General features: G+C 34.8%; 1 protein-coding gene across 1 annotated transcript; it reads right to left on the bottom strand.

Moving 5' to 3' along the window:
- Nucleotides 1–557: 557 nt before the first annotated feature.
- Nucleotides 558–14287, bottom strand: LOC143227059 (venom allergen 3-like). The gene is made up of 8 exons (XM_076458602.1): nt 13976–14287; nt 11281–11368; nt 8586–8752; nt 7953–8050; nt 3222–3319; nt 2658–2801; nt 2195–2460; nt 558–769 (listed from the first exon to the last, which is right to left on the bottom strand). Exons 1-8 carry the CDS (start codon nt 14246–14248, stop codon nt 677–679), a joined length of 1227 nt encoding a protein of 408 aa, XP_076314717.1. The 5' UTR covers nt 14249–14287; the 3' UTR covers nt 558–676.
- Between the last annotated feature and the right edge of the window lie 369 nt (nt 14288–14656).

Below are 14656 nucleotides of genomic sequence, written 5' to 3'. Positions count from 1 at the left end.
AATAATGTTGTTTTCATATAGATAAGATCTATTCCTTTTACTCTAAAACATTGAACCAGATTTACAAGTTTGACACAGAGGAAGAGTTGTTACGTAACGAAATATATTGTAGGTTATCATATACCCACATTCTATCTAACATATATGCTCATAAGGAAATATACGCATACGTATATATTTTCATATTAGTAATCGCTTCCACTGTCTGTTATGTAAAGGCATTATTATTCTCATGTCTAATAATTTTACGGAAAGAGCTTTTACATCACTAGCAATAGATATCACTACATTTCATATGCCTCAGTCACCACTTGTGGCGTTGAAGTCGTATTTCAGCACGACAGATGGCATAATGGTATTTATTATTTCGGTCACTTAGACAGATAGATATAGATGAACACGTCATTGTTCAATAATAGTAACATTGTCTTGTCACTTGTTTTGCATACATGTGGTATCTAATAGTTACTAAAACTGCTTAAAAGATTTTTACAAATGATAGATATTTAAATAGATAAGCCGGTAGACATATTTACAATCATAAGCAAAAGAGTAATACATTTTATTTTACCTTTCGAAAAGCATAAACAATGAAGAATAGTTCCTACTACACTTAAAACTCATTCTATTGATGAAGAAGATAAATGATCTTCCTTTAACAAAAGAATCGTTTTCCTCAACAAGCGCCACTTGTTATAAAAACATCGTCGATTCCCACGATGTAGTTCGAGGAAGAAGTCTGGGTAAGCAAGGTAAAGTGAAAACCAATCTGAAAGTTAATAGAGTTTGGAGAAAATATGAATCAAAGCTGAAAGTTGTACTAGATAAAAGAAGTGTCAAGCTACTTAATAGTATCTTTTCTGGTGACAAAAGATTAATCCGGATGCATATTCAGCGTCTTTCCATCCTTAATACACTTTGTGCATAGAAACTTAAACCAAGAAATGTACTAAGACAGATTAACATCCTTATCTTTATCTTAATATTATATGATAATAAAACTACAAGAACTCATTATTTCTTTGTATACAAATTCAAATAGGTTTCCTTTCTTACTTACTTACTCAACCTTATTCTTGTATGTTTTTGAATTTCGCGCAAAGCTACACGAGGACTTTCTGCGCTAGCTGTCCAGTGTAAGACTAGAAGGAAGGCAACTACTCTTCACCACCCACCGCCAAATCATGGGCAATCTTTCTTGTAGTGCACTAACGGTTCCAAAATGTGAAATTTCTTTAAACGACACGGGTCGAGGACAAAGAAAACTTGGATTCACTGTTCAGGAGTACTAACCCATGTAACTGCAATGTTACAATGGAACGTTAAGTGGTATTTACAAATTTATTTCGAAATGTCATGTAACAAATTTCATACTGCTAGCCAAAGTAAGCCCAGCATGGCCAGGTGGTTAGGGCGTTTGACTCGTAATTTGAAGCAGTGGGTTCGAATCTCTATCACATGCTCGCCTTTCAGCCGTGGGGGCGTTATAATGTGACGGTTAATCCTACTATTCGTTGGTAAAAGACTAGCCCAAGAGTTGGCGGTGGGTGAGGATGACTTGCTGCCTTCCTTTCTTACACTGCTAAATTAGGGACGGCTAGTGCAGATTAGCCCTCGTGTAGTTTTGCGCGAAATTAAAAAAATGAAAGAACATAATCAAAGTATTTAATCACACTCTTTACAAAATGCACTTCCTTCAGAGAAATGGTTAAAAGCCCGCGCTTTTAATTTACTAAATATACCCGTGTACAAAAAAAATGCATTAAATTAAAATAGCTGTTTAAACATCATTGACTTATATGCTTTCTTTAACGCAGTAATATTTCATTGGAACTGGTATGAATGATTAAGCCGTGTTCTCACGAAAATAAATTTAACTTGAGTCAATATTGCTCCACTCATCTGAAATACGCAAGATAAATCAAAAAGTTGGTTTTCTTATCAAAATGAAATTAGGATAAAACCACTGATGTCTAATTATTATAATTAATTAAAGATGTATACTGGAGAAATACTCCTAGTCACTATAATTCATAAAATTTTAAAATGATTTTAAAATATTTTTAAAGTACTGATAATTGTTAATTAACTCCTTTTTTCTTCAGAGAAAGAGGTGGTATTATACCACAGTAAGAAATTATTAGTGTCCCAGAAAAAAAACAACTTTGAGGTTTCTAAAAAAGGGTTTACTTACGAAAATTGCACCATCAGTAACCATTGAAAAGAAAGATCTATTCCATTCTCTGCTGTCTTCCTTGATGAAAAAATTAGAGACATCTTTATGAGATGATAATATAAAGATTCTGAGAGGATGTTCGAAAGCTTCATCTGTACCAATTGGGTGTTTCTTATACCTCAAACCTAAACAGACCTTTCTTTCTCCAGCTGGTATTTGTGCCATTTCAGACAGTAAGATGTCGCTACTCTCACCACGTTTTATCTCAACTTCAAAATGGCTGCCTACATAACGAAATGATAAAAACGAGGCACTAATGGAAAACCTTATTTTTTTCCTCATTAAATATTAAGTATATCATGAAATATTGAATTAAGAATACCCATTAAATATTCAATTTATTTTTTAACTTACCTATAATAGTGTATATACCCTTAAATTTGTTATGAAATGCTTCTATAAAAATTATGCTGTATGTTACCATAGGGACCAGTTTTTACTCTTCTCCACGGAGTTCCTGCAATATGGTTAACACTGCACTCTCTATCGTTTTCGAAATTACAGGCAAACAGTATTTGTCTGACAGGTGGCGCTACTGTTATGACTGGTGGTTCAGCACCTAGAGCTGACATAATTATATGAAAAAAAATTATCGAATAAGAATCGCAAAAACACTTAATACTAAAAAAAAAAAAAATTATTGTGAAACAATAAAAAAATGGTACAATCAGAAAAGTAAGTTGTTAATTATGTGTGTATTGATAACTGTGTACCAATATTTACAGTTTAAATATTTTATTTTCCACCGTCTTTAATATTTTTAGCAAGTATAAATTCTTAGCGAAAACACAGCACTTGTTTCGAAGTTCTAAGTGAGATTAAGTGTTTTACAAAAAATAAATTTTCGGGGATAAATCCAAACTGATTATCTGGAACACTGAATGTTTTCGTAAAAAAATTAAACGTAATAAATTTTTTTTATTTTACTCGTGTCATTTTGTTTAAGAAACATTAGTACACAAAAGAAAGCCGTCATCATATTTACCACATAACCCATAATAGTTTCTTGAGCATGAAGTACCGCCAGGACAGTCGCTGCAGGGTGCACCTTGTTTGTACATTGGACTTCTGAGAACGTTACCCCTATGAGAGTTCAACATGTTATATTAATTTGTCTTAAGACTTCTGAGAGCATTACCCCCAGAAGAATTTAACATATTATCTTAATGTGTCCTAGGACTTCTGAGAACATTACCCCTAGAAGAGTTCAACATGTTATCTTAATTTGTCCTAAGACTTCTGAAAACTTTACCCCTATAAGAATTCAATATGTTATCGTAATTTGTCCTAGGTTAGACAAATGAATCAAGCTATCAGCACATTTATTCATCGTGTATTTATAAATGAAATAATTCTTGTAAACTTGATAAAGGTTTTACCAAATGGACATAGCTCGGCTTAAAACTAAAATTAAAATATATTCTTCAAAAAAAGAAACGCAAAAGGCAAAATTTGAGACATATTGTTAACAAGTTTATTCCAAGTTTATTCTGTATGACATGTGTGAAACTTTGCACATTCACTGCTGAACATCCAAAGTCTGCAAAGGCGAAGTCCATGCTCACTAATTGACGTTTAACGTCACTCAACGTCAATAACGAGTATGTCCCCCGTGAGCATCAATAACTGCTTGGCATCTCCTGCCCATGGAAGCGATGAGATGACGAATCACATCCTGTGGAATGGCTGTCCACTCAGCCTGCAAAGCTGCTGCAAGCTGAGATAGAGTCTGCAGTTGAGGTTGTCGCCGTCGCAGATGTCGGTCCAACTCGTCCCAAAGATGTTCGATGGGGTTTAAATCTGGTGATCTGGAGAGCCAGGGAAAAACGTTGCTGTTGTGGTGTCTCAAGAAGACAGTGGTGAGTCGGGCTGTGTGAGGACGGGCGTTGTCATGTTGAAAAACGTCGTTGACGTTCACCATGATGGGTTGCACATGGGGCCTAAGAATCTCGTCGACGGTTGCGTACTGCCTGATCGGAAATCCTACGCAGCCCTGGTATGGTTGAGGCAGTAGATGTCTCAGTGGTGGTCCTATCCCGAAGGTGACGTAACCGGATGTAGCGATCTTGTGCGGGCGTGGTCACACGAGGTCTGCCAGATCGTGGACGGTCACAAGTTGATCCATGTTGTTGGTGACGATTCCATAGCCTTGTGATGGTGCTTGGGTGGACATTCACAGCTCTGGCAACATCTGATCGAGATTCGCCTGCTTCCAAACGACCAATGGCGTTGTTGCGTTGTGCTTCAGTCAGTCTTGGCGTAACTGTATTGCGTGTCGGTGGCTTAACACTGAGCTATGGAAACCGAGAACCCGTCACTTTTATAGGGATTTTGCACATGTTGCACTTGCAGAACATGCAAATCTCTCAAACAAATTTATTGGACACGCATGCGTTTTGGCGAAAAATCCGATGTTTTCCTCTGTTTTCAAAGTGCACAACTTTTATTGTCATTTTGGTCTGACAATCAGTGCCTTAACACGTGTAACATCACATACTCTGAGCTTGTAACGTTATTACATATATTTCTCTTTAAGATAAGAAAAATATCCCTTTTACGTTTCTTTTTTTGAAGAATATAGTATCCGAGAGGATACTATTTTAACATATACTAGAAAGACCAGTCAGAAGTAAAGATAATCCAGAAGTTCTAAATAAACTTTTATTTTCAAACCAAAAATTAAATATTGAATATTTTTTATGTTCTATCTCGTGTAATATCTATAGTCATTAGCTATTTTTAGTTTCAAAGAAAATTAAAGATTTATCAGTCAACACATATTTTTATATAGTTTAACTATTACAATGAGGAGAGAAAATGTTTAAAAGAAACCAGGAAATATGACACTTATGAAAGTGTTAACCAATTAGAGAAAATCTAAAACAGGAACTATTACGTTGAAGGGGTATGAAAAGTATATTACTCTATTTGTGATTATAAAAGATACTGTTGAATTGTGGAAGATGTAAGAAATAGTACTAGTGAAACGAAAAATGCGTATGACGTGGTACTAGTGAAACGAAAAAGATGTATCAAATGGTACTGTGGAAATGAAAAAGATCTATGAAATGGTACTAGTGAAATGAAAAAGATGTATGAGATGGTACTAGTGAAACGAAAAAGATGTATGGAATGGTACTAGTGAAATGAAAAAGATCTATGAAATGTACTGCTAAATAAGAAATGTATTAAAGTTACGAATTAATTGACAAAAATTGTTGTTAAGCCTAAAGCAGCAAGATGAGCTACTTGTGATGTGTCCATTAAGGGTATTGAACTAGAGTTTTAGGTTATAAGCTCATAGACTTACCGCTGAGCCTCTGAGAAGTGACAGTATTGAACTGGGGATATAGGAATGGTACTGATGAGAACGAGATATTTAATATGTACTACATGATTTTAAATCTAAACTTTAATTTCATAAATTAGTGCCGAATAACTCTTTGATTATATTTACTCTCTCAAACGTAGTAGTACCAAGCACAAAATATGTTAGGTTTTATGTAGTATAGTAAATTACGCTGAACTAGAAGTGAAAATACTTTTTCAGACGCACCAAGTCCTGAGCAAGAGAAACCGAACATAATTAGTGTTCGAGCTCTTAAATCAAACATAAATTATCACATACATTCTAGCATATGTGATGATGTGCCTTCATCAAATACAGCTAGGACTTCAGCAAAAGAAAGAATACATTATGAAACCTACGAGTTTAAATCCATTCTCAAGACGACTGGTATGAGTATTAAAACTTTAATTGAAATAAAGTACAGAACCGTTTTGACCTTCTTACGACATCTTTAGGTAAACAAAAAGAGTTCACAACTAACCGTTACCAGCCTCATGTCTTAGGGACGATATTGTAATAACTGAACATTTAACTGCAACTCAGAACGGCTGGTATTGGTATTAACACTTTTATTGATAAGGAGAGAACAATGTTTTGACCTTCCTAGGTCATCTTAACGTTGTTCTCTCCTTATCAATAAAAGTGTTAATACCCATACCAGCCATTTTGAGATACATATTTATTTCAAGTGGGTTTCTCGTCATCAAGAAAGATCTAACTGCAAGGCCCCTACAATCGATGTACACTCTCGTCTCTAAAAGATGCGCCCGGCAATGGTTAGTTGCAAACTGTCTTTATTAACCTGAAGAGGACATAGAAGGTTGAAACGTTGTTTCGTTCTTTATTTTAATTAAAGCTAAATAACCGTACCAGCCGTCTTCAAGGGGGTTTCTCGTCATCACGAACCTGCGAGTTTATATATAAAAAAAGACATCTCATATTGTCAACCACAAAATCTATCTTCATCAAGTAACAATAAAGAATAATAACATTTTGGCTCCAAATTCCCACATTTCTGGATTAACCTTCACCACTTTAAAACATGCAAAAGAAAATGTTGTTTTTGTATTCTAATTTCTACTATAACGTTTGGTCTGGCATGACCTCACAGTTAGAGCTCTTGACTCGCAATCTGTGAGTTGCGAGTTTGAATCTCTTCATCAAACATATTCACCCTTTTAGTTGCGGGGACGTTATAGTGTGAAAGTCAATCCCACCTTTCGTTAGAAAAAGAGTAGCCTAACAGTTGGCGATGGGTGTTGTTGCCTAGCTGCCTTTCGTTTCTGAATTAGGAAGAGCCATCGCAGACAGCCCTTGAGTCGCTTCGTGCTACATTCTGAAAACAAGAATAGTTCTACAACATTTAGTTTCGAGAACTGTACTAATTTTAGCAATGGTAAGTTGGGTAACTTATTATTTTATATGGGAGTTTGGATTTTACTGGTTTACATTATGATGTTTCAGAACTAAATGTTTCACTCCACATGCTTACTGTCTGTTACCGCTTACAATACAAGCGACAATATAAACTTGCATGCGTCTGGTATCAGATTGCTGCCGCTAATTAAAATACATCTAGGTAAGGGCATGAATTCCGTTACGCTCTTATACATAAATATAAAATCAGCACAACATAGCACATAAATTTGCATGAGTCACGCCCTTAAAACTAGTCTAACAATGACGCTACTTGAACGTTAGGTAATAGTTATGTCGTTTAACACCATTTAGTAATAAAGTTTTTCTATTCAAAAGTGGCTTCAGAGGAAAGACACTTTATAGGCCACATTATTGGTGGAGTAAATGCATTACAAGTTTCAACGACAGGACACAAAAATAAAGAAAAAATTGTTTGTGTGGTAATTAGGTAATAGCTGTATCAGAGGTATCATTTCATCTTCAGATTGCCATGGCCAGATGGTTAGGGCACTCGTAACTTGTGAATGGCGAGTTCGAATCCCCGTTGCAACAAACATGCTCGCCTCTCCAGGCGTGGAAGCGTTATAATGTGATGGTCAATTCCATTATTAGTTAATAAAAGAATAGCCCAAGAGTTGGCTGTGGGAGCTGACAAGCTAGCTTCCTTCTCTTTAGTCTTACACTCCCTAAATTAAAGACAGCTGGCGCAGATAGCTGTGGAGTAGCTTTGCGTGAAATTTAAAAAAAAAAAACATTTTTAGATCCTCTATAAGTTCCATTATCACTAATAAAAACCTCGAGATTAACGTAACTACTAAAAAAAACCCTCAAGTGTTTTGCATCAAGGCTACCTTTCATTATACTCAAGCATGAATAACTTCAACTTCTGAGAAAATAAACACCAAACTTCGCTTATAGCTAAAATGAACTCAAAAATGATTTACTTACGTCGGGCCGTAATTACACACGAAGAGCTTCATGGACTTTCCGTTTTTGTAGTAATGGGTGAAGCCACATCCCACTCTATAAGTATCACCCCACACGACCTGTCGAAATCCTTAAGTTAACTGTAGATATCTTATGAAAGTTATTCTTCCCTTAAACTAAAACGAAAAGATATGAAAACAACAACAAGCACAACACTGATTTCAGAATTTAAACAGCCCCTTTTATTTTCTACATCTTATCCTGTCGATTTTGAATCATCGTGAGTTCCTGACCAATAGAAAAATCAAAGGCATTTTTAATAATACACACGTGTCATTATCAACTAAAATCGAAACCGTTTTCAATAAAGCTTCTTGTTTTTTTTAGATTCTCGAATCTTTAGATTTAACACGTTAAAAACATTTATGTATTGTTTACGTATAGTCTTTATAGCTTGAATGTAATAAGGCTCATTATAAACGTACTACAACACAAAACTCGAACTTGTGTTAAACAATACTTACTTTTATTATTCAGAGTAACTGGCGAATCAGCAATCTTTTGTTTCAAAATAAGCCTTTTAAAACAGAAAAACAGTGTCTGGAACTATTGACAATTTTATATAAATGTAGTTATTTATAACTGTGAACTAACCTGACTAAAATGGCCTGTTCCTGGGACAAACTGAAAAGGGTTGATGCGATTGGGTCTGAATAGTCTAACTTGGTCGTACCAGTTTTTGATTACGAACTTCCAATCAACTTCGTTGTCATCAAAAGTTGAAGCTACGCTTGCCATATTCTGTCCGACGTTAAATCGTTCTGGAAGTTTAGGTGGTTCCATATTTAGCGTAAATTTTCCACTTTCGTGATCAATATTAATGTTTATGTTTACATAATATATAATAAATTGAGTACACACCATTTATAATTTACAGTCTTTAAAACGTTTCGAATTTAAAAATATCCGAACAGTAATTTAAATTATAAAGTCTATCAAAGGTTGTCAAAAAAAATGTCATTTTTGAACTGCGAAGTTTGGAAAAGTATAAACCATTGTTATAAAACATACTTTAATTAAAGTAAGCACCATTTGCTTCAACACACTTTTGCCAACGTGTAACAATGCTGTTTATGCCCCTTCTGTAGAAATTAGAGTTTCTATGGTCAATGAACTCCTTGAAGACATTTTCTGCAGCTGCCTGGTTTTGAAAGTGTTTATTGTTCAAAAAGTTGACAAGTTCTTGAAAAAATAAAAATCTGTAGGGTAAATGTCTGGGGAATAAGGTGGATGAGGCAGAACCATAATTCCCAATTCGTTCAATTTTTGGAGCGTCATCCTTGACAGGTCTCATAACGTCGATTTTATTAATCTTCAGTGAGCTCATGTGGAACCTACTTATCCAACTTTTTCGTCTTTCCAATTCCACTCACGTGGTTAGCAAGCTTGATTTTGCTTGTGCCTAACTTTTCTGCAAGTTCACGTACTGTTGTGCGAGGATCTGTCTCAACTACTTCCCGTAATGTGTTTTCATCTAAGGATGGCTTCCTTCTACGACCTTCGTGGTCTTCAAAGGTTTCGACATGGAGCTCAGTAACAGATTTATGGCTGAATGCCTGGTTGATGTTCCGTATAGTGTCAGTAGTGTTTTGTACAAGTTGAAGTCACACAGGAAAATCAGGCGAAAGTCCTTTTCCATGCTGCCTTGGGAGTTGCAAAAGTTACTCTGAATAGAGTTGAAACAGCGGACAATTAAGACACCTTATAAGCGACAAATGTTGGATTAAGCCAACCAACCAACGATAAGTTATTCAATATTCAGCTTCTAAATGTCATCGTGAGAATTCCAACCTTTTATTTCTGGACAACCTAATATTACATGAAACTTGAAAACTAGCAATTATCCCGAGAAAATGAAAACGAAAACCTTAGAAAAGTAGAACTTCTAAGGACATTTTAAAATTTTAAATTCAGTTTTGATATATATTTTGTTTTACTGGAGTTACAAATAGACAGTTATTTCTTGTTAAAACATTTACTAACAGGTACATACAAACAACACATTTTTATATACAACGCAATCTTAAAGAAATATATACGGAAAAACAACTGTAAATTACCTGAGTTTGTTGTTAAACACATAGCTACACAATGTGCTAACCGTGCTGAGCTCACCACGAGTATCAAAATCCGGTTTTCAGCGGTGATTACCCTCAAACTAATCTCAGAGACACTTAGGGTCAATTATCTAACAATATTTTCACGCGACAATAGTTACGTTACAATACGCCAGAATATATGAGAAATTGTAAGTATAAATGAATTTTACTGTTTGTTTACGTAGAACACAACCAACTACCTAATGCCATTGTAATAATAAAGTTGGTGAAATTTATTTATTGTGTTTAAAAGTTTTATATAATTAATATTCATTTATGTGATTTTTTTTTTGTTTAAATTACTTCTGAACACAGTAAATATGAACATTAAACTACATTCTTCAATACGTAATTTATCTAACAGTGTCAGGGTGGTTCATGGTGCGTGGATGAATTTCTTATTCCCCCTTCCACCTTAAACCATTAACAAACATTAATTTCACGAGCCGCTATATCTACCAAAGCGGTATTCTTAGCACAGTTATAACGCATTTAAATGCACAGCTGTCAGGGCTGTTTCTCAGTAAAGTTTGAAGAAGCGATGATCATACAATTCTCACATATTGGCAAGGTAAGCATTGCTGTGTAAAACCCTTCATCTTTTTATTTACGCTGGTACAACAATGTACACTTCAGAAGGCTGTGACTGTGTGTTTAGACCTAGTAATATCCAGTTCGATATAGTACTTAAACCGAGGGAATGAAGTGGCAGTGTGGCTACTTTATATTAACAGATAATAATTATAAGTATTAAAATTATTATTCTGATGTATACACGTACAATTCACTAAAATAACGAGTAGACAGTATTCAACTTATATTTAAAACGAATATTTATTTCAATGTGAAGTTCTTGTTATAACACGAAGAATTTTGTAAAATATTTTGAAGTTTCTAAAAACTGAGATATTCTCTCTGTGCTTAAAACAACGTCTGCGGGATATCTTTACATTTTTAAGATACACCAGTACAGTATTTTAAAGGTAAAAATTATGGAAAACTAAATGGTTCATTTTTGAGTTTCCGTAAGAGTATGAGTGAACTCAACCTCGTTATCAGGTGTCAACAGAGTTTTGATAAAACTTATATTAAAATTGTCTACTTAAGCATTCCAAAGGTTTTACTACAGTTGGCTATTTCGATAAAATTATTCTTGAAATAAATTAGATAAAAACAGAAAAATTACCTACCAACTTCTCTACATCGTGAACAGTCGTGTCTAAATATACACTGATCTGCTAGTCTTTGCGCCAATCTGGCGAGTTCGTCATCCCAGTACTGCAACAGAAGGAAAGGTTTTTACCAAATATACACTGATCTGCTAGTCTTTGCGCCAATCTGGCGAGTTCGTCATCCCAGTACTGCAACAGAAGGAAAGGTTTTTACCAGAGCAAACTATTACACTCAGATGAACATTTGTAACTTTCTTATATTGAAGCTGCTTCAATAAATGGAGAGGAACTTGGTCCAAATGGATTGTTGTATTCCAGTTTCCTCGGCCGACTTCGTTCTCCATTAAAACCATCTACTGAATTTGAAATATGGATGGAAGCTTGTGAACTTGCTTGTGGTTTTGTCTATTTTAAAGTATTTTTAACAATGGTATTAGGTGATAAGTTTTATCGTAAATGCAAAGTTGTTTTTTTTTTTCAATCTGTGAAGTTTCTTTTAACACCACAGCTTTAATTTTTTTCGGTAACGACAATAGTTCTGATTTACCTGGAGTACAATTTTGGAAACAGACAATATGGACTTCGTTAAAAGTAAAATGCACTGAGCAGGCCTGTAAAATGTTCCACAATTTGTTCAGAGGTAAGAAAGATATATATATATTACAAAGTTCTAAAGCAACATAGAGTCAAAGGACACAACGAGGACATCAACTCTCAGAGCAGAGCTTTCGGACAGCAGTTGTTTCCAATTAATGTCATTTGACAGCCATCACGACATTCGGCCCGGCATGGCCAAGTGCGTTAAGGCGTTCGACTCTAATCCGAGGGTCGCGGGTTCGAATCCCGGTCGCCGTGGGGGCGTTATTATGTGACGGTCAATCCTACTATTCGTTGGTAAAAAAGTAGCCCAAGAGTTGGTGGTGGGTGGTGATGACTAGCTGCCTTTCCTCTAGTCTTACACTGCTAAATTAGGGACGGCTAGCGCAGATAGCCCTCAAGTAGCTTTGCGCGAAATTAAAAAACAAACACCTTGAAGTGAAGCAAGTAAAAAAAAGTGCAATAAATAAGTCCTTTTCTAATACTGTTGTACCAGTAAACTATAAACAGAATATATATTAGTTTTAAAACTGTGAATAAATAGTTGCTTGAAATGAAACAGGTTAACAGGACTTAAACTGGAAAACCTAGGCTATTACACACTGCTGAACTGATACAAGCACAATACAAGACTTCGTTATTGAGTGAGCCAAATGTGACTTTCTTTCTACAAGTTACCACACTGGAAAACAAAACAATGCCAAAAGTTAATACACTAATAAAATAAAACACTAACAAAAGTTAGCACACTGAAAGAATAAAACTGTGACAAAATTAACACACTGAAAGAATAAATCACTAACAAAAGTTAACACACTGAAACAATACAACATTGACAAAAGTTAACACACTGAAACAATACAATACTAACAAAAGATTCACAAGCTCGTTTTCACAAAGGAACATACGAGGCCAGTCACACACACACACACACACTATAAACAATCCAATAGAATTCTGAGAATGCAACCTACTTCTTTTCGTGACCCTGGCGATCTGGAGCAGGTGTAGCCCAAAAGACGATATTGAAATATTAGGTTGAGGAATAATTCGTGAGCGTTTTTAAGTAATTTCATTCAAGCATTACATGCAAGACTATACAATACTTCAATGCATGAACACATTACACCCAAAACATTTATTATGATACTTTATTTCATGTAATACCTAGGTATATAGTATGCATTGTTTGAAACGAAATTGCAAGAAATTAAATGCGAAAAGCAGATGGTGTCGAAAATGCTCGATTTTGTCCACTTGACAGTCCATTTAATGAGCTGAAAATGAAAGCAAAAATTAAAGACATATGAAAATCAAACACACCATCTATTAGAGCAAAAAATTATCTACCAAATGACATGAAATATTTTGCGAAAGCGTTTCAAATATATTTTTTTAACTTGAAAAAACGCTCACGAATTATTCCTCAACCCAATAGCATATTAATTACATTCCTCTACAATAAAACTACAACCAGAGGTGTCGCTAGGCGCTGGCACATGTCCCGATTCTATTTGACAGTGCCCCGAATCCACAGTCAATGTCTTAAAAATCAGAATAAAAATCAATAATCGAAATAATATAGGAACCACGAAAATTTCCGGCGCCTATGAGCCCGAATCACGAATCTTTGGAACATCTAGCGATGTCTTTGATTACAACATTAAAAATATGTTTTAACGCACATATTTTTTGTAAAAATATAAATAAGCCATACAGGTGTGTTGTGTAATATTTACAACATGTAATCTAATTTAAGTCTGCACACTTGTGCTTTAGGCCAAATAAACAACAAATAATAAACTGATTAACACATTACTGGTTAAAATCTCTTACCGATTAGTATTTCAGCCTTTTGTACCCGTTGAACTAATGGTATTTTTTTCAGAATAGATCGACATAAAGATTTTTGAGGATCGAATAAAAGGTTTAAGTGAAAATGAGGCATTCATATCATTTTATCAATATCGTATTATATTTTATAAACGTATGATCAAATAAACATTTAATAAAACAATTAACAAAAATCATCACAAATCACACTATACAGTATTAAGCAAAAGATTCAAACTTATTGAAGCGCAAAGAATAGATAATATATGTATATATGTTTTACCATTTCTCTCATATTAGATGCCGGTGGTTGACGTCCTCTGTGTTCGTTTCCCAGTGCTATCTGTTGTCTAAGTGTGTTATGAATACGAACGATTTCCTGTGCTTCAGGTGGTGATATCATTCGCCCAGAGATGGCGCACTGGGGATTTTGTCCTCTATACTTACACATGGTGTGGTGAGGGGTAAATTTTGCAAAATTACACGATTGTCCTAGCTGGCAAAAAAACATTAGTATTACCAGCCGGGACACAGATAAAGTTGAATACAAATTCATAGTTTACCAGTTTCTGGATCCTGAAGCAATCAAAGGAGTCAACCTAGTCCAAAAACAGAGATGATAAACAAACATTTAAAAATTAGATCTCGAATTTCTCAGACTCTATCAAACACAATCAACTCACGTAATACAACGAACTTTTTTCACCTGTTACAGCTTGGAAACAACATCTCTAACATCAAGTAAAAGTGAAATATCCACAGTTACTTTACCAAGATATATTTTTAAGGGAAATCAATAAAGTCAGGATGAAAATAACAACAATAAGTTTGTGATGACGAGAAACCCACTTGAAGTAAAAATGTATTCTCAAGATGGCTGGTATGTGTATTAGCACTTTAATTAAAATAAAGCACGTTGGTCTGTAATTTATTTTAATTGAAATGCTAATACCCATACCAACCG

This window comes from Tachypleus tridentatus, chromosome 9, assembly GCF_004210375.1.
Source record: "Tachypleus tridentatus isolate NWPU-2018 chromosome 9, ASM421037v1, whole genome shotgun sequence".
In the NCBI taxonomy this organism is placed as follows: domain Eukaryota; kingdom Metazoa; phylum Arthropoda; class Merostomata; order Xiphosura; family Limulidae; genus Tachypleus; species Tachypleus tridentatus.
This window is presented reverse-complemented; position numbering and strand designations above follow the sequence as displayed.

What these genes read in the sequence shown, in the direction of transcription:
- LOC143227059 (XM_076458602.1), bottom strand. Translation starts at nt 14,248, where the DNA reads ATGAATTTGTATTCAACTTTATCTGTGTCCCGGCTGGTAATACTAATG. An exon ending in CATCTAATATGAGAGAAATG is followed by an intron (nt 11,369 to 13,975) that starts GTAAAACATATA and finishes CTTCTGTTGCAG; the next exon opens with TACTGGGATGACGAACTCGC. An exon ending in AGTAAAAACTGGTCCCTATG is followed by an intron (nt 2,461 to 2,657) that starts GTAACATACAGC and finishes TTCGTTATGTAG; the next exon opens with GCAGCCATTTTGAAGTTGAG.